At 29.2% G+C, this 21,816-nt stretch overlaps 1 protein-coding gene across 1 annotated transcript in view; it reads left to right on the forward strand.

Moving 5' to 3' along the window:
* Positions 1–21,816, forward strand: part of LOC142324791 (DE-cadherin-like) — a 129,252-nt gene that overhangs the window by 42,345 nt on the left and 65,091 nt on the right. Inside the window, exons 3-4 of the mRNA XM_075365788.1 lie at positions 14,413–14,541; positions 17,627–17,776. Coding sequence (XP_075221903.1) covers positions 14,413–14,541; positions 17,627–17,776 — 279 coding nt within the window. The remainder of the gene's footprint in view (positions 1–14,412; positions 14,542–17,626; positions 17,777–21,816) is intronic.

The following is a 21,816-nucleotide window of genomic DNA, read 5'->3' on the forward strand; positions in this document are numbered from 1 at the left end:
AATCTGTTTTCCTTATCCTTAATCCCTTCTTTTCTGTTTTGGGTATTAGGTCGAACCCTGTTAAGGTTCCAGCTAGGATTCTGAGTAGTGCACTACCTAGAATTTTTCGGTATTGATTTAGTGAGGGAGCGGCTGTAAACAATTTCTGTTGTTTCATGTCCTACAGTTGTATAATAATCCAGATAGTTGAGTGCTTATCGGATACAATACGGTATGCTAATCTTTCATAATATATAAATAAGATAAGCATACAAGAAAATAGTTTTTTTAAAATCAATTCATATACCGAAATTAAAGTATTACATGAGAGTATGATTTTCCTGTCCACCCGTTCATGACTAATTTAAAAGTGTGGACTTTTTAAACCCAGATTCCCTTTTTCATTAAAGTTTTATTTGTTTTTTTTTAATATTAACCTAATTACATCTGAGTTCTATTTTTTCTATTTTTATTAATTTGTATTTTTTTTAAATTAAAAAATTTACGTAAGGAGAAAAGAAAAGCAACTTTCTAACTGTAGGTTATTGGTTGATTAATTTGAATTGCAATTTGTTTTATTGTACAACATTTTTGAAAAAGCTTCTGTTATAAATAAACGTGTTTAGGAATTTCAAAATTCTATCTGTTAACGCAGAAATAGACATTATTTTGACAATTATACGTGTAAATTCTCTTAAAAACAAAACAAGGTTTACGGTTTACATGACATACATCTACGCTTACTGTCTAGGTGGATGTTCATTTTACCCGTAAAGTATATTCAACCTATATTATTATCAAATGTAGGTTGAAGGACAGTGTTACCATACATTGTTCATCGCAACATTATACAATTTCATTATAAAACAAAGCAATCATTCTGCATTCAGCGCGTTATTCAAACACATAAATTGGAATCGTATTGTAATTGAAATAGCACGTATAAATAAAATACGGATTGTTTTTATTTTTTGTTGAATTATTTTTTTAAAGTGGTTTTAAGTAGTACTCCATTTTTTAAACTTTTGACTAATCCTTTTGCCTCGACATATTTTTTCCCGTAGATCAGCTTTATTTAATCTAATTTTTCTGTTTCTGTTCCCTTAAGGATTTTATACACTAATAGTGATATTATCACAAAAAAGTAGGCTTTGATTACACATATAAATATCAGTAAAACCACCAAATATTTTTTTACGTACTTTATTTACGTAGATTTCAAAACTTTTGTGAACAATTAAAACCGTATTCGATAACGTAGACTGGAATAAAATGTTCAGCATTTAAAAAAAATTAGGGTTCAAATACAAAGATAGAAGAACAATTGCTAACATGTACAGGAACCAAACAGCAACTATAATAATCGAAGAACATAAGAAAGAAGCCGTAATAAGAAAGGGAGTCCGACAAGGATGTTTCCTATCTCCGTTACTTTTTAATCTTTACATGGAACTAGCAGTTAATGATGTTAAAGAGCAATTTAGATTCGGAGTAACAGTACAAGGTGAAAAGATAAAGATGCTACGATTTGCTGATGATATAGTAATTTTAGCCGCGAGTAAAAAGGATTTAGAAGAAACAATGAACGGCATAGATGAAGTCCTACGCAAGAACTATCGCATGAAAATAAACAAGAATAAAACAAAAGTAATGAAATGTAGTAGAAATAATAAAGGTGGATCACTGAATGTGAAAATAGGAGGAGAAAAGATTATGGAGGTAGAAGAATTTTGTTATTTGGGAAGTAGAATTACTACAGATGGACGAAGCAGGAGCGATATAAAATGCCGAATAGCACAAGCGAAACGAGCCTTCAGTAAGAAATATAATTTGTTTACATCTAAAATTAATTTAAATGTCAGGAAAAGATTTTTGAAAGTATATGTTTGGATTGTCGCTTTATATGGAAGTGAAACTTGGACGATCGGAGTATCTGAGAAGAAAAGATTAGAAGCTTTTGAAATGCGGTGCTATAGGAGAATGTTAAAAATCAGATGGGTGGATAAAGTGACAAATGAAGAGGTATTGCGGCAAATAGATGAAGTAAGAAGCATTTGGAAAAATATAGTTAAAAGAAGAGACAGACTTATAGGCCACATACTAAGGCATCCTGGAATAGTCGCTTTAATATTGGAAGGACAGATAGAAGGAAAAAAATTATGTTGGCAGGCCACGTTTGGAATATGTAAAACAAATTGTTAGGGATGTAGGATGTAGAGGGTATACTGAAATGAAACGACTAGCACTAGATAGGGAATCTTGGAGAGCTGCATCAAACCAGTCAAATGACTGAAGACAAAAAGACATAAAACCGTATATTCATAATCTGTATTTATTTCTATGAAATGTATAGGACGGTGGCGCACAATAAATTAATACATTTGAATTTTGGATTACATATTTATTTTTAAATTTAGTATGATTACAACTTTACATACCAAATAAAGTGTTTGTGGAAAGTTTTCATTGCGACTAAATTGTCTATAGACACTTGCAAGAAGTTTGCATGTTGAATTCTAAAATTTCAACATTCTACAGCTAATCGTTTTTGAGTTATGCGAGATACATAAGTACGTACGTACGTCACGCCGAAACTAGTCAAATAGGATTCAGGGATGGTCAAGAGGGATATTTTCATTGAAATCTGAAAACCGAAATCTTTCGCGATTACAATACTTCCTTTACTTCGTACAAGGAAGTAAAATAGTCCGACGATATTGTTTTGATAGAAATGAATGAATTTTTTTTTCTTAATCAAGTGTCAGTCCTAAATAAAAAATCGTACTATACAAAAATAAAGAAATGGTATTTTAATTAATTATTCAAAAAAATATCTGTTTTAATTTCGTAAATGTTTTTAATCGACTTATAAATTAAATTAATAGCAGATATGTATAAAGCAGAACCTTTTGTTAAGTAAAAAATGTAATCTTGGTAAGAAAAATTAGTTAATATAAGTAAGTTTCATCTTAATATGAGATAGCTTTGCTCATAATAATTTGCTAGCGTGAACAATACGTAGCCTCGTTTTCCATATACAGTTACGTTGGTGATAATATGAATCTTTTGTTACTTAAAAATGCGGGTATAGAAGTTTTATAATAATAGACCCACATATTCTGAAATATGAAGCACTGAGATTATTTATCAATTGTATTTTTTTTTTTTTTTTTTTTAAAGAATGTGATGATAAAATTTATACCAGAATAATTTTGAATAATATTTTAATACTTCGGAGTTAACTAATATAAAGTAAATTCTCGTATATAAAATTTTAATAAATTCATAAAATATACATGAAGATTTTGATGGATTTTAACTATTGTAAACAATTTTTTATGTTTTTATGGAGATAAAATAATTCAATCTGTGTGATAACTTGGTTCAGATTTTGTATATGTAACATAAAAATTATTTAATAAACAATAACAAATTAAGTGAAAAAATATCTTCCCAGTACTGTCTGGATCTTTACTGAATAATCTTTGTTTAATTTATATTTCTTATCACTTTGGATATAATTAAATTAATTACAGGAATATAGTTCTGGTGAAGAAATTTAAATCCATAGCACGGGATGAATAAATATCGAAATGTAAGAATTTTGTCTTATTGTTAATGTTGTTATATTCTTCTTAGCGGTGCAAGTTATAAAATGAATAATATTGTATTTTAGACGTCGTATTTTATCTTTTAGTTAGTAGAAATAATAACAATACATACAACTATCGGGATTCACACGGTACTAGAGTGGGCGGCATATAGCTATGCACATTGTGTTAGTACGGGTGGAACAATTAAATAGTCATTCCTTTACAAAAACATCTCGTATAGCTTCGTATACTTACATAGTATGCAGTACATAGTTCAGAGTTATTCAGATTAGTTAATAGCACGGTAAACTAGCCGTCAGCCTATGTGCACAGCAATATGCCGCCCGCTATAACTTAGGGTTTTTTATTCTGTAATTTGGATCTTCTCAAAAGATATCTAAGTATACTTAATTGAAAAAGTCTGGTTTAAATTGAAAAGAGATTCTCTCATTTCAGTAAAAAGAAACATTTCAAATTTAATATCATCAATGAATCAAAAAAAACTCTGTACAGTATAATCAATAATTTTAAAGAAATTAGGATGTATGTTATTAAAATAAAACCACATTCTTTTATTGCAGCACAGAAAAAGTGCAATGAAGGGGTCAATTCTGGCGCTATGTTATTTAGCGTAAAGTTAATAGCTCGTAGAAAGAAAATATTTCGGGTTAAAATTCTAAATAATAAAGTGTCATTATTAATTAAAAATAAGAGTTAAAAACAAATTGCCTTGGGGAAATGTGAATGCCTCTAAAGTTGGTACAGTGTCACATATGTGATGAGCACCTTTTTATACGTTCATGAGGAGCCTAGCCTCTTTCCATGAAATTGTAATATTACTATTTGTTTGTCTTTTTTTATTGTTTAATGATGTTATAATTTTTTTTTTTAGTTTGTTTTGCATTTGCCCTTTGTGAACTGTTGCACCTATGTGTTCTTATTAGTACGAGTGCATTTATAAATGTTTGTACTTTGTTTATATCGTTATGTATATGTACATTTTATTGATGGTGTTAGCTGGAAACCCCTTTTGTAAATACGATTGACTTTATACTTTAGCGGAATCGATTGTAAATAAACAAATAGTGAGGAAAAAAAAAAAAAAAAAATCTAACGTTTACCTTATCTAGATAGAAATTTATCTCTTAATATTATTGAAGCGAAGCTTCTTAACGTAGGCTTCAAGATGGGGAGTCAACTGAGAAAAAACGAGCGTCATGTAAATCGAACATTACCGAATACGCGTGTTCGGTAAGCGTTGTCTCTCTCTTTTTTCACTCTTATACATGGCGTATGCGTAAACGCGTGAAATAAATATTTTTTATTATATGTGTATTTCTATATTAGTTTATATTTCTAATTAATAAAAGATTTTATCATTTGTGTACATTACGTATACGTTATTTTGCATCATTAATAGTTCATATAATATTACGTAAGAAGCTTCGCTTCCGTCTAGTGTCCGTGCATCGACGCACTCGTTTCTATTATTATTTTTGATAGTTTGAGAGGGAAAAAACGTGAATTTTTTTCTATTTTGGCCCATATTTGCGACTGCAGAGAATATCATTATAGATGCGATTATTCTCTCCTGTATCAAGTCACGAATTTTCTCCGTGCAGTCAACATCCTTCACATATCTCTACAAAGAAATCTTGGGATACAATTTCTAAATCTCTCATTGGTTCTTTATTTAAATTTAAATTTTTATATTGAAATAATTAATTGAATGAAGTTGGAATCATCATGTACATTAAGGAAACTTATTAATCCATATTTTGAATCAAAGAATCTTGACAAAAAGGAGTTTTCTCATACTTCAATACTGGAAAATTGTTTCTTTTTTTTACATAAATGATCAGATATCGATCGTATCAACCAAACTTATAGAGAGCCTTGTGTTTATTAAAATATTTCATCTCCAAATTCTATAGTTTCGATTAATCAAGTGAATATTACGGATGATGATTGTCTTACAGTTTAAAAAAGGTTTTCATCTTAAATTTATTTAACATGGATCGAGCAAGTGAAGAAAGAATAGAAAAAGTAAAAAAATTACAGATTATCTATGGACTATGGTGACAGAAGCCTCGGAAGTGCGCATTGGAAATAAAAGGAATAAAGGGGGCCAAGGCCCCCCCGCTTCAGTGGCACTGATCTGATTCTATTACTTTTTCAATTATTAGGATAATATTTTTTTTGTATTATTTTTAAATAATATTTAAATAATCTATATTATTGAAGATAAAATTTAAAAAATATATTTTTCTCTTTTCCTCTTCTGAAGCCGTGCCTCCCACTTATAGGCCCTAGACATTTGTGTTTTTTCTATTAGTTAATCCGGTCCTGGTAAGAAACCATCCGCAAGACAAACACGAGATGATGATGATAAACCCAGCGGATTCGGATTCTCTTTAAAAAAAATATCTCGTGTACTTTCAGTCGAAGATTTTTACGTGTCACTTTCTAAAATAATTGGTTTAAAAAATTCTCACCTATAAATCGCGTTGAGCATGCGGCGATCTTGGACAACAAATACAAGAGACCTGAACATATAAATGGCCAAGTGATTTTCCTTTCAAAATTTGTTCCTTTTTTTTCATCACTAATAGTGTTGACCGAGGCGTTTTCGAAGGTATGATCGCATACGCGGCGCCAGTTTGGGCGCATAGATTGGAAAGAAATAGAGCACTGCTTCAAAATTTAAGGAGTGCCCAGCGCAGAGCCATGATAGTATGCACTGGTGTATTTAAAACAACCTCCTACGAGGCTACTACTGTATTGGGAAAGGCTCTCCCAATCGATTTAGTGGTGAAAATTCGAGCAATCATGTGGAAGTTGCGAAGAGGTCGGGAGGCCGAGGCATTTGGGATGCGGTTTCGAGCCGGGCCAGAACCGGAGCGGAACGGTGATCACAATGCACCGGAATAAAATTTCGTACAGTTGCCCATCTCCCGTCTGCGGAAGAGGCTATGGAGCCTCGCGATGGAGACATGGCAGCTTGAATGGCACACCACGACTAAGGGAAGCTCCTTGTATGGTTATATACAGAATCTGGGGGGATGGTATGCCTCGAGTTCGTTTTTAAGGACGTCGGGTGCCCGGGTGCTCACCAACCATGTAAACTTGAACCAATATCTGTTTCGGTTTCGCCTGGTGGCTGATGAGTTGTGTGTCTGCGGGGAGGTCCAGTCGAACGTGCATATGATGTTCGACTGCCCTGCTCTGGGGGGGGGGGGCAGAGATCGAGCCACCCTGGAACTTAGAGGTCGGGGGGAAACTTGGCCGCTCGCAAACGGCGAGTCAATGTGGCGAGAGCCGCATTGTCGGACCGTGTGGGAGTTCCTCGATGAGGTTGCTATATTCAACCGTCATCGTTAATTTTAAGGGTTGTGTAATGTAATAATGACTCCTAAGTTCTGTTGTAGGAATCCTTCCTTGAGGTAATGGTTGGCCACCAGCCAAACTAGCTCCAAGCGCTGTTAAATGGTGGACAGGTACTAGCTGGCATACAGCGACCGAGGCGTGGCAGCCTAAATTTGCTTTTAGATATAAGAACTTCAATAGTTTTAATTGTAACAAGGGGTGCGCCTCCCCGATTTAGTTTTATTGTTGACAAGTGAGCGACTGGGACACTTAAGCGGGTGCTGTAACGACACCCTGCTTAATTCGCTCACGCAAGTTAGGTAGCTCATTAGGAGCAGATAGGATCGAGGTCGCTATAACGTTTTTTAGAGGCACAGTAGCCGTTTTTTGGCACGGAACATTTGGTCTATGCTCTAGGGCGACCGAATGGGGTGGTGGTGGGAGAAATGCCAGCTAACCAATCACTAATAGTGTTATCGAAAGACTATATTCATGAAGGAAGTTTTTTTTTTGAACATAAATAACCGATTTTGTATCGGTGAATAAAAAAAACACCGATGTGTTTTTTTCACGTTTGATGTCATATTATTACTACTACTTTCTGTTCTTAATCCGTACGTAAATTTTCATTAAAAGATCATATGACTGTTTTCCATTCCTTTTGTTTCTGTATTCTGATCTGTTATTACTTACTCGGTATATCCATTAAAGAACTCTTCTGAAGCTGAGCATGTTTTTGTCATAGTAGTTTTAGTGTAATTTAAACTCCCAAACCTTGTTAGACATGTATACGTGTTTAAATTAAGTAATGATTTGTCAAGGCGCGTGAATAATATGGTATTAGAATCGATGTTTCTTCTTAATGAGATTATTTTTCTTAATTTAATTTCTTTTTTTTTTTTTTAATTGAAGTTTATTTAGTTAAATATAGAATTTTAATTTATAAATTTTAACAATAATAATGAGCTCAATTTTAAATTTTATTTAAAAAAAATAAAATTTATTAAGATTAAAGTATTTTAAAGGATTTTTTAGAATATTGATTAGTTAAAATAGTTGAATTCAGTTTTATTTTGTATGTTGTTTATCTACTTACAATCCTTTATGTATGTATATATGTTTATTTTTTCTCAAATGTATGTTGTTTTATTTACTACTTGTTTTTATTGTGAAATTCATTCTTTTATTTACAAATTTTCTATACCCTACTGTTATTTAATCCATTCTGTTTTATCAGTTCGTATTATGTATATATATATATATATATATATCGACGCCTATTTCTCTTTTCCTTTTTTCTTTTCTCTGTCGTGGAAAATATTTATGTTAATGTTTTCATATTTCTAAGCATTGAGCTGTCATATGCATGTGCACAAAGTTGCTTTGAATTATTTATTATTACGTATATATTACGTCTTTTTTAAATTGCTTTTATAGTTTAGTGTACTGTCAAGTTAAATAGAAATCATTTGTATCACAATTCATTATGTATTATTTTGTATCTATCTGTTTAAAATCTCTTCATAATATGAATATTTTATATTTATTATCAAACATCAATCTCTTTTATTAGTCTAGAACAGTGATTCTCAACCTTTTTAGCTCTACGAAAAAAATAAAAATAAAAAATCTACAACCCCAAAAAGTAAAAAATATATATATAATGAATATTCACCACCCTCTAACCACAACCCAATGAAACCCAGTTAAATTTATTTAATAGCGACGGGTAAGAACATACATGTATGTACCAAAATGAGGAATTTGCGGGTTCCAACTTGATGTTACATGCTCCTTGTAAGCTAATAATTTTTTGCGTGTTTTTTATTTCCTCTGCTAAACGTAATAAAAATTATTCATAATAGATAAAAATAATAAATTAATAAAAATTATCGGCTTGTACTACTGTACTACGGTGCCCAACCGTACTGCCAGGTTAATTGTCTACAATAGCTCGGTTGTTTGCCAACGGACTTTTACAAATAAGGTGATATTTTGATCAGAATAAAACGCTTAATAAATTTAGTAATAACTAAAAATTTAATGAAACAAATAATTACAAAAATATTGAAGATTAAAAAATTACGACGGCCGCCATTTTGAAATTATTGAAGGTGACTTTTTCAAAATTTTTAATTTTGTAGAATAAGACTTAGATCTACCAAATCTAATTAAAGTAGGTTTACCCGTTCTTGTAAAATATATTTTTATTGTTGAAAATCACAAAATGGCGTCCAGAAGGAAAACAAAGCAAAATAGGACTTAGGTCTATATGAACATTTTGGTGTCCTGAATCTGTATCTGAAGTTGAAGCCCGAGGAATACGTCCCGGAACACTATATATATATATTTTTTTTTTAATAAAACGCACAGACAAATGAATGCCAATACAAATATAAAAACACTTAACTATCTGTGATTCCTATTACAAACGGTGCCTTCGGTAAATATTCAATAATTCATTTTTTTTGTCGGCTGTATTTAAAAGTTTCTCTTGCAGCACATCTGTAAAGCAAACGTATAGCGATCAGACAAAATGTTGAATATCGGGGTTTTTGTTGATTTCAATGTTTCAAGTTAGTTCAGAAATAAAACAATAAAAAAAGTAAGAAATTTTTAGAAGATGTATTACGTACATACGTATCTGCATACATTCTATACGTGTGTGTGTGTTGGCCTGTACTTTGAAATCTCTGGGTTGGTTCAACATAATTTTTTTGAAAATTGCTCAAAAAATTTCAGTATATAGAAGATTACTGGCAATAAATTTTTAACAAAGTTAATGATGAGGTAATTTTCGCCATTTTGAATTAATAATTAAAAAGTCTAGATATTTTTAATGTTTAGGTTTTTTTTGTTTATAATGTGCAATAAATATTATTATTACTTTTATTAGTAATATTAGATTACAATTTAACAGCCTATAAAAACAAAAGTCAGATAAGTAGTTGGTTTTTCGGCTGATTCATAAGCATCTCCTGTAAATCCCGATCCATGTAAAAGAAACTACTCAACTTTAATAACCAAGTGGTTATTAGTAACCAAGCGCTATTATCAATAAATATTTCTTACCTTATTCAACACATCTGATTACCTATGAGAATTTTATTCATTAAAATTGTTTATTTTTACCTTGAGTTTTTCTAAGAGTTATGATATTATCAGTTGTCCACTAACAGTAAAAGTTCCCTAATAATTTAGATTAAATTTCTTTGATAATAAACAAATAATATGAGGGCGGTCCAGAAAGTAACTTACGTTTGTGCCTAGCGTGGAGATGGGTGGGGATAGAGCCGCCATCTTAACCCACCGGGTTGGTGTAATGGTGAACGTGTCTTCCCAAATCTGCTGATTTGGAAATCGAAAGTTCCAGCGTTCAAGTCCTAGTAAAGGCAGTTATTTTTATACGGATATGAATACTAGATCGTGGTGGTTGGATTTCAATTAACCACACATCTCAGGAATGGTTGAACTGAGACTGTACAAGACTACATTACATTTACACTCATACATATCATCCTCTGAAGTAATACCTGAACGGTAATTTCTGGAGGCTTAACAAGAAAAGAAAGAAAGAAGAGCCGTCATCTTGGCGTTAAAACGTTTCTATACTCAGTACCCATCAAGCTGTCGTAGCGTGTAGACTGTGATCTTTCTACTTTGTTCGTTGTGAATTATTGAAATGTCCGCTTCAATAGAAAATCCCGCGAATTGTGACGTGCGTTCAGTGATTAGGTTTTTACTGGCAAAAAAAATCTCAACCAATTGAAATTCATCGGCAACTGTGTGACCGCATTGCTCGGTCTAGCCTTGTAACTGATGAACTGAGATGAAAATCAACGATAAAATTCGTTAAAATTGCCGCATTCCGATTACGGAATTCTCGCTTCATTTCCCTCAAATTTCACGAAGCTTATTGCATGAAATAGTATCGGGGAAGCTTGGTTATCACTTGTACCAAAAATCTAAGGCAGCATATTTGTACAGAGAAGCAGTTGAAAAGCTTGTGCATCGTTGTGATAAACGCCTCTATTTACATGGCGACTATGTAGAACAATAATTTAAGATTGTCACTTTCAAATGAATAATAAAATTTACTTTTTTTTTATTTGTTTGGTTTATTATTTTAAAACTTAAGTTACTTTGTGGACAATTCTCATAAATTCAACCCATCGGATTGGTCTAGTGGTGAACGCGTCTTCCCAAATTACCTGATTTGGAAGTCGAGAGTTCCAGCTTTCAATTCCTAGTAAAGACATTTTACTTTTATACGGATTTGAATACTAGATCTTGGGTACCGATGTTCTTTGGTGGTTGGGTTTCAATTAACCACACATCTCTGGTATGGTCGAACTGAGAATGAACAAGACTACACTTCATTCACACTCATACATATCATCCTCTGAAGTATTATCTAAACGGTAGTTACCGGAGGCTAAACAGGAAAAATAAAGAATGATTTAGATTCAGAAATTCAGAGATCACCATTGACAAACCCGGTATCAGTAGTGAATCGGCATTGATACACGAGACGTGACTCAGCAGAATCATGACTAACTCAACAAACGCAGCGTTTGTTTATTTTTCAAACTATAAGCTTTCTTTTTTCTTGTTTAGCCTCCGGTAACTACCGATTAGATAATTCTTCAGAGGATGAATGAGGATGATATGTATGAGTGTAAATGAAGTGTAGTCTTGTACATTCTCAGTTCGACCATTCCTGAGATGTGTGGTTAATTGAAACCCAACCACCAAAGAACACCCGGTATCCACGATCTAGTATTCAAATCCGTGTAAAAATAACGGCTTTACTAGGACTTGAACGCTGTAACTCTCGACTTCCAAATCAGCTGATTTGGAAAGACGCGTTAACCACTAGACCAACCCGGTGGGTTTCAAACTATTAGCTAACTGAATACAGTATAGTTGAGTTTAGGACTAAATGTTTTATTCATATTCTTTTTTTAACGTTGTTTTTCAAAGGAATTTTGTCATAACAGCGTAAGCTTAGTTTTTGCTCAAATAAACAATGATAATAATTTGTCATGCTCTTTTGCATTAGGATAAACTTTTCTATAAAAAGATCCTTGGATTATAAGGGTAGAAATTAGGATTAATCCTACTCGCCTTTATTTTATGAATAATTTTTCGTAAACTATCAATTTTTTATTCAGTAATGGGTGATTAACTTTGTAATTATTAAATTAAATGTTCAGAAGAATTTTTTCTTAGTCTGGATGTATTTTTTTTTATTTTCACCCCTCATTTGTAGTATAAAATCTGTTTGGGACTAGACATCATTTTCACGCTCCTTTACCGTTTACAAACAAAAATGTTTGGAAATAACTGATTCAAGTTTTTATTAGTTATAATATAAAAAAATATAAAAATCAATCTTACCAACAATTTATATGATATCCCTAACGCTTTCGGTCATTCGGCCATCCTCAGGAGAAAACGTTTTTTGTATTTTAAAACATAAAAATTAAAACATAAATTAAATATATTGTAAAATATTAAAAGCATAACAACTGGTCGTCAATGTATAAAAATAAATCAAGTTAGGCTATTTGATAATTATTTGTTTAAATAGAATATCATTTTCAATTTTTTTTTTTTGTATGACCAACCGCTTTTTTTCTGTTAGAACTAAAGAACATAAAAGAATAAAATATACATAAAAAAACATAAGTATTAAGAAAGGCAATTTAAATAAATCCAATTATGCTGAACATATGTTACAAAATAAAAATAATTACAACCCTAATAATTTTATTAACTTATTAGATTTCTCCCAACAATTTTATAAAACCAGCATTCTCGAAAAATTTCATATATATTATAATAACAATAAAACAGTCAACGAACAAATCAAATTTGAATATGATATTCTATTTAAACAAATAATTATCAAGTTTCCTATCTTGATTATTATTATTATTATAGCCACTAATATTATTCACTGCCACTATTATTATTCATAACAATTGAGACACTTACTTAGCTGACGTAATTATTTTTATATAATGACGACCAGTTGTTATGCTCTTAATTTTTATGTTTTAAATTACAAAAAGATTTTTCTCCTGAGGATGGTCGAATGACCGAAAGCGCTAGGGATATAATATAAATTGTTGGTAAATTTGATTTTTATAACTAATTTAATATACCAACGGTGCCGTGTTTGAAATATTTAAGTTTTTAATACTTTTATAAAATTATTGTTTATCAAATCCTAATCTTTTTAAACATAATTTAATTAATTGAATTAGCTATTTTATTACATTTTTTTTCTTATTATTTATTAATGTCTCAGTAACTTTTACAACTATTATATTAGCTCAGCCTAAATTTTTAAATTTATTATTATTTTAAATAGTATTTTTGTTATGTATAACGTAAAAACAATTGGAATAAATTAAAACATCTTTTAGTGACGTATGTTTTAAAACTTTTTGTAAGATTTAAATAATAGAAGTTCATATTTCAAAAGATTTTATTCATAACTTTCATCAGACATAAAAGTTTTAAAATTTTATAGGAAATGAGATAGATATTTAGTTTGTTTTTTCATTACTGTTTTTCTGTTTTAATTTTTATCAATTTTCTTTTGTTTAAAGTCTATGCTAAATATTTGTTAAAAAGTTATCTTTTAATAGTAGGTAGAAAGAAATTAAAAGTTTTTAATGCGAAAGAATTCTATATATGAAAAGATAAAAAGTTTAAAATAATGTATATATATATATATACATATATATATATATATATATATATATATATATATACTTTTTTTTCATAAAGCTGTCATTTGTTTGTATTTTATAAATATTTGTTTATTTTTTTTAATACTCTTTTACTAAGTTGTAAAGTAATATATAATTCCGAATTAAATCATAAAATAATGATGAATTGTAAAATATTTTGTTTCTTATTTTGATCGATGGAGTTTTAAGATTATATTATTACTTAAGGTTTAGCTGAAGTAAAAGTTTTTTATTTGTTCATATTTTCTTGCGTAAATTGAGAAGAAAAAGCCACCTTTAAATTTATCAAACTTCATGATAAAATTATGAATAGCAGAATGGATGACTTAAAACTGAACAAATCCAAAAAAGTGTATTATTAATTGAGTTTTTAAAAGAAACACTCGATTACAATGCTTTTTAAGGTATTCTATATGTTAACATGTTTTTATGGTGTAGATGGGCTTCAGTAATATTATCTAGTCATAATTTTTTTTTTTTTTTTAACTTACTTTAAAGTTATCAGTGAATAAACTTCTGAAGTATATATGAAAAAGAGATTTAAAAAGCTTCCAACTTATCGGAATTCACATCACAAGCCTTTGTTTTCATTTTTAATCTGTTAATTTAAACCGTAAAAAATACTTTTTTAATCAGCACATTACAGGTAGAAATTTTAATTATTAATTGTTAGAAAGAATGTTTGATTAAATTTCTATTTTTATTTTCAGGTTACAGCAGCTGATAAAGATCCTCCAGAAAATGGTGGAAAAATTACATACACATTTGTATCAAATCCTGGAGAACGTGTAAAATTTAATATTGATCCAGATACTGGAATAATTAGAACAAATAAACATGTAAGTTTTATACATCTCTTAATTCAATTTTTATTATCTATATATAATTTTAAATATTTATTTTAACAAATTTATTTAAAAACATATTAAACATATCTATATTAAATTTGTTTTTCTACATTTACTATGTTAAATAGAAGAAACTAAAAAAAAATCCTCTAAAAGTGTACAACCAATAAAAGGTTACCTAAGATTTATTTCTTATTGTAGGGAGGTGGTGAATTATGATGAACTTTATTGTAATATTATTACTAAAAGTTTAAATAATAAACCTTTAGCAGCTTAAATAAAAGAAAAAAATTTTTAACAAGTTAAAAAAAAAAAATTTAACTTTGATCAGCTCCCCTGGACCCCAATATTCCCCTAAAGTTTTTTTTGGGTTGCTTGTACTACTACTACTACTACTACTACTACTACTACTACTACTACTGCTGCTGCTGCTGCTGCTACTATGCCTAGGAAAACATTAATAAAAGTGTCGTTAAAAAAATATGCAATAAATAAAAAGATAACTTTTATTGATTTTTGGAGAGGGGTAATTTTAAGACAGAATTTTTCAAAAAATGGTAAGATAAGCATGGATGCATTTATTAAGCTTAATATAATGTGGGGTTTTGTTTGCAACAGTTTGAGAAAATTAATTAATCTTTTTTTAGAAAATACTGTTTAGTATGTAAGGATTTTATTTATCTTAATAATGTTTCTATTTTAAAATCTAAGTAAAATGATGGAAGTATATGGAAGTATTTTTTAAAAGTATAAGTTGAAAAGCCTTCTGTACTAGATCATTCTAGTTGCAATATATAATCTGTCAATAAAATATTGGTGGGGTTTCATACAGTCGTAGTTTTGGAACAAAACAAAGAATGAAGTATATGTCAAAATGAAGAGAAAATATCCAAGTTTTTAATACGTAAACATGTTCAAGAATCAGTGCATGTGCATTGCATTACAAGGACAATAATTCCATGAAGCTCGTTAATCACCATGATTACAGTGCAAAGGAAGGTCTAGCATGTTTTATGACTTGCTAAGTTTGAGTCAATTATACTTGCCAGGCATGAATACTGTGATGTCTTAAATAAAGAATTACCACATGAAAGTAATATTCACCATTGGGACAAACAACTCTGTATTGGGCAGTCTGTTGAAGAAGCATGACCAGTTCAACCAGCAGTTCTGATGAGCCTGTTGATACTGTGTGACAAGTTATCTGCTTAGTCCAAAAAAAAAATCATTGTGAAAGTTTTCTGTAGATTGAAAAATTCCAAAAACAACTCTTCACCGCAAAGTTTAAAAAAAAAATTTTCTCATTAAAAAAATCAGTTTTGGGACTAGTAGATTGGCATAATGTTCAAATGTAATGTACTGAACCTCTACACGTCATTTTGGAGCATTAATGGGACAGTTCAATGAGGCAAAGATATTGGTAATTTTCTTTTTGGTGAAAAAATTATGAGAAACAACTTCCCAGATATGTTAGAAGGATATGCTGTGACTCAAATGCCAGAGAATTCCATTTTCCAGTTAGATGGAGTTCTTCACCATTTTGCCACATTTATGTGGAATTACCTAAATAAAACATTTCCATAGTATCAGAAATGGACAAGAGGAGTGGGTAGTCTGTCTTCACAATCTCCAGATCTTAACTTATGGAGTTTTATTTATGGGATTACATAAAAACACACTTAATTTCTGTTCAAATAAAAAAATTGGATTATTTAAAAGAACAGATCACTGAAGTTGTTTTGTCTACCACACCCCAGATGTTTTTCTGTTGTGTATGACAGGAGGTTGAATCATGTTTTCTATAGGACAACTAAAGGAGTGTTCCAGAAATATCACTGTTTGAAACACCATTATTGTTTTACATGCTATACTTACAATTCACAGTAAAACATAAATTAATTTTAAAATGTAGCCATTTGGTGTAGTGGTTAGCATGCTAACTTTAAGATTTGATTAGATTATTCATGGCAGCAATTTGACATTTTTTCATGTGTTATTTCATTTTATCTTCCATTAAAATGCATCAAAACCATAATCTGAGGTCATAAAAATAATTAAATATAAAATAACAAACTGCAGATTATATCTTTATTTATTAATTATTATTATTATTTTGCTGATGTGATGTTTGTAATTATTTTAATTTTAAATAGGAAATAAACAAAATAAAAAGAATCAATCATTGTGTGAGTGTGCACACGTGCGAATGAAATATTTTCACTCATTTATGAATCTCTATTTTATAAAAATATATCATGTAGGCTTTCTTTATTTCCATTTTTTTTTTTAGTTAGAAATGTAGACGGATTATACAGGAAAAAACTATAGAGAAGCGCAGATAATGTTAACAAAAAGCATATATATATTTTTATAGTTCTTCATACAAAACAAAATAAAGATTATCATTGTTTTTGTTTTACTTTAAGCTGTTCTGTGTAGGCTGCCAAACAAAAATACAATTCTAAAAAAATACCATTACACTAATAACAATCAAAATTTATAGTTGTAAATATTACATTTGTTTTATTATTATCTGTCTGAGCTTTGTTATTTCTGATTTATTTTTAAATGCTTTTTATCCATTTCTGTACTCCACCTCGGTTAGATTCATGATTAAAAATCAAAAAATAATTTATTATTCTTTGTTATTGATAAAAAATTAATAATTTTCATTAAATACTTCCTTAATTTTAATGTTATTTAAAATAAATAAATCATTTCAGAATGATTGAGGTTGTAGTTTTACTGTTTTGATATTATTTATTATTTTGATTTAAAAATTCAATTAAAACTTTGAGAAAAATTTTTAAATATATTTGAAGGTGAACAAAATACAGCCAAGAGTTGTGGCATTCTCTTTATTATTAATTTTCATTCCTTTTGTCTATTTTATACCGTAAAAATAAAGTAAAGCCATTAACTTTGTTTTGAATTGATAGAATGAGATAGGACTACTTCCTTAAATTAATTCTTATAAAAAAATATATTCTCATAAAAATAATTTTGTTATTATAAATCGTATATGTTTACAAATTATTACTGTAATTAGACATGTATTTATTTATTCTTATTACAGATGTTTGATAGAGATGAGCCCAGCAGAGAGAAAGAAGTATATTTAACTGTTAGAGCAACTGACAATGGCCGACCCCGATTAGATGATGTTTGCACTATAAAAGTAACGATTGAAGATATAAATGACAATACACCAGTGTTTGATAAAGTTGTAAGTATTAAAATCTTGGTGTCATATTTTTTTCCATGTTTGCGTATAGTACTTACTAATGAACATATAAAGTAACAGATGTTTGTGACCTCTAAATTGATTTAGATTTCATTTTTTATTAAATTTATAAAGTATCGTGCTAATTAGTTACATGTAGAAATTTGTTGTAAGTTTTTTTTAGTTACAGTAAAGTGGAAATTCAGTATTTGACATCCATAAAAAAATTTTTTATTGTAATTTATTCGTTCCAGTTAATTAAATTTATATTATTTATGTTTTAATGTCTTAATTCAGTATGTGTGTTGGATTGGGACAGGTAGCTAAAGCACGTGCTAACTTCCCATGTTAGATAGATTGATCCCATGGTTGATAGATTGAACCTTGGCCAAATACAATTGTATTTTAAAATATGGTATTTGATTTTTGTCCCTGACCGCCATTCTCTTATCGCATTATAGCTAACAGTATATCCTTGTGAGGCGATCAGTGAATAAGGCAGGAAGACTGATTTTCCCAAAACAAGAAAGCTACTCTGGATGTCAGGAAACTTCCAGAATATCATACAAATCAAACCAATTAATTTACCAAACTTATAAAAAATCAAATTAATCATTTTTTTAAAAAAAAAGATGTAATTAATCTATTTTATAAGTTATACAGAAGTGAAGATATTTTTCTAATTGTTTAATCAAAAACAAAAAGATCATAAGAATAATTGAAAGTATTCTGATGTAAGTAGAAAATTTAATTAAGATGAAGATGTAAGTAAACTTTAATTATACATTTGGTTTGGCTTATCATTGATAAAGTCAGTGGGTTTATATAATCCTGACCTCCTTGGCAGATAAACCTCTTGACTGATAGTATTTCTATCTCTTTCATTTGAAATGTTCTGGGTTTTAAACAGGCTTGGCATTTCCTTACATTATAAAATTAATTTTTCATTATTAAGAAAAAAAAGAGTTGCAGTAATTTGGCATCGCCCTGGAGTTGTGTGTGTATGAAACAAATGACTTACTGTTTTTCACAAAATTGTATTTTTGATTTCATTACTTAATGTAAATATTAATCTAATGAAAATTATCAAGATGTGTCTCTCATTTGTTAAACTACTTTTAATGATTTATTAAATTCTAAGTATAACTAGTTAGAATTCACTGAACTTTTTATGGATTTAGATTGTGATTTTCAGTTATATTTGATACACATTAAATGTAATTTTGCACATTTTAATACTTAAAACTTTTAAAGTATCATTGTATAATTATTGACTGCTGTAAATTTTAAGTTGATGATTATGTTTTTATGGCATTTACTGCCTTAATGTTTTTCCTTAAATTCCTTTTGTTCAGAAAAGTTTTATATTTGCCTGTTTTTTTTAAACTGTTAATACTGAATATTATTCATTTTAATTTTTTGTTAAATATAATAATTAGTGTCATTACTTTGAGAGATTTACTTCAGAATGTGTATTGAACTGTGAGAATAATAATAATTCTGTTCAGTAAATTCAGGTCAGATCAGTATTGCTGTACAAATAAGCATTTTTAATTAATTTCTTTCTATTGTATACAATACTTTGTTCTATATAACATTTTTATAAGTTTGTCTATGGCAGTTAATTAAATATATATACTTCTTTTATAACATGCAATTTGTAATATTTTCTAGTATTTGTAACATCATCTGAAAAAGCACTGCCTGTAATATTATTTCTTGCTTCTTTTGAATTTATTTATTTATTGGACAGTATTTTTTAATATTATCAAATGATTTGTGTAAAATAATGTCATTTAATTAACACAAAAAATAGATGTGACAATAATTATTGTGATAAAAAGTCATATACAAAAATATTTCAATGTTTTTGACATTTTAGGTCTTACGTGGATTTACATGGAAGGTATAAAGTTCATGAATGTAAAACATTGCATGAATATTTTTTATGTTCTTCAAATGTTTATCTTTTTTTTATAGAAATTCTTTTTATAATTTTTTTTAAGTTTGTGAATATCACATATTAATGATAATTTTATTTTTGATTCTTTTATCTTCCAAAATATTATATTTAATTTTTTAACCTATTTCAAGCACAGTAGAACCTTCTCTAATGGTAATTTTATACCTGTTAATTTTCTCTTGTACTTATTTTAATTTATTTATGTCATCTGATTTAACTTTATTTAACATTAGTTTTTCTTAAGTTGTTACATTTTGTAATGAATTTTTCATTTGCTTCATTGGTTGGTTCATTTTTTATTATTTTACCTTGTTGTTTTCATTAGTATGTAGAGGATATATATATGTATATTTCATTTGAGTGATGAGGAACTGAGAATTTTTGCATATAGAATTTACATATCCTCTGTGGACACACCATCTTTTACTCAAAGAAAAATTAATCTACACAGCAATCAGCCAGATATAATAATAAAGATAGAAAACTAGGAAGGTTAGATCCTTATTCATAAACAGTTGAGTCAAGCTGTAAACTGTCCTAATTGCTTTTCAAATTGTTTGTAGAAGAATTGACAGATACTAAAAGAAAACTTTGAGACAAATAAAAAGTAAAAAGTAAAAATAATTCAAAACAGAGAAAATAATTATTTTAACATTTTCTGAAAACATTGTTTTCTTGTTGAAAATAAATCTAAGTAAAAGGAAATATTTAATAAGAAGAGAATAATGCTCAGAGAGAAATTTTATTTGAAAATAAATAAAAATACTTAAATGTGATGTTATAAAAAGAATATGAAAAGTTGATCTGAAGTTATGCAATTTTATTATTTAGTTAGAAAAATATTATTTACTATAAGGATAAATAAAATAAGTAATATATCAAAGGCAAATTGTCATAAAGAAAATTTTTATGGGGGCCTTTTTTTTGGAATGCCCTTTGACTTTGTCAAACCATTACTAATGCCATAATTAAGCATGCCCCTCACCTGTCAGGAGATATAAAAGTGTTTACCACGAAGAGGTATATGCTTTTGATTTGGTATCACTCACAAGTTTTGGAACCAATTCTATTGAAACTTTACAGACCTTTTAACAAAGGTTCTAAAAATGTTCTGTGAAAATTTCAACTTTCTAGGATTTATAGAAACAAAATGGCAGCTTTCAAATAAAAACACAAATTTCAGATAAACCATATTTCTATTCATTACAAAATTGCTGGTAAAAATGATTAAAAACAGATAATGTATTGTTAAACAGCTGTTAAAATTAAATAAAACAAGTTTATAAGTCATAACTATGAATAATTATCTAACTGTTTTTAATTATTTTAGTTCTAATTATCACCTGATTTTAATAATTTTTACCAGCTCTTTTGTATGAATAAAAAATGTGGTTTATCTGAAATTGATGTTTTTATTTGAAAGCGACCATTTTGTTTCTGTAAATCATAGAAGGTTGACATTTTCGCAGAACATTTTTAGAACCTTGTTAAAAGGTCTGTAAAGTTTCAATAGAATTGGTGCAGAAATGGGTGACTGATACTAAATCAAAAGCGAGCGTATACCTCTTCAATGAACACATTGTTCACCACTTCTACATCTAGTAGCATTTGTTCATCCAGGATCACACTTTTGTGATGAATTCTCCATGTAAACTTCTATAAATAGGAATGTATCATTCCCCTGTTTATCTCTCATTCTTCTATGTTTTGCAGCAGCCCAAAGCAATTCAATTCTTTTAGTAGCATCCCGTAATTGAATCAATAAAATTCTCTGAATTATTGACACTGTAGTGTTCATATTGCATTGCAGGGATATGTTTTATTTTTATATTTCCTCAAACGCCTTCTATCTGTCAAGATATGATGGTTGGGCCAGGTAGAATGCTGGCTGTGATCACCTCTGTAAGTATTTCTGCTGACTGGTTCAGTTCAGCATACAAGAAACATTCACTTGTTCCTCAGCAAATACCTCCAAATGTCGACTGAATATGATAAATCCAGCATACATTATGTATCCATCTAGAGAAGCATAATTCATAGATTTTTACTGCATATAAGTATTTAGTTAATTTAAATACAG

The sequence above is a fragment of the Lycorma delicatula genome, chromosome 5 (genome assembly GCF_047948215.1).
Source record: "Lycorma delicatula isolate Av1 chromosome 5, ASM4794821v1, whole genome shotgun sequence".
In the NCBI taxonomy this organism is placed as follows: domain Eukaryota; kingdom Metazoa; phylum Arthropoda; class Insecta; order Hemiptera; family Fulgoridae; genus Lycorma; species Lycorma delicatula.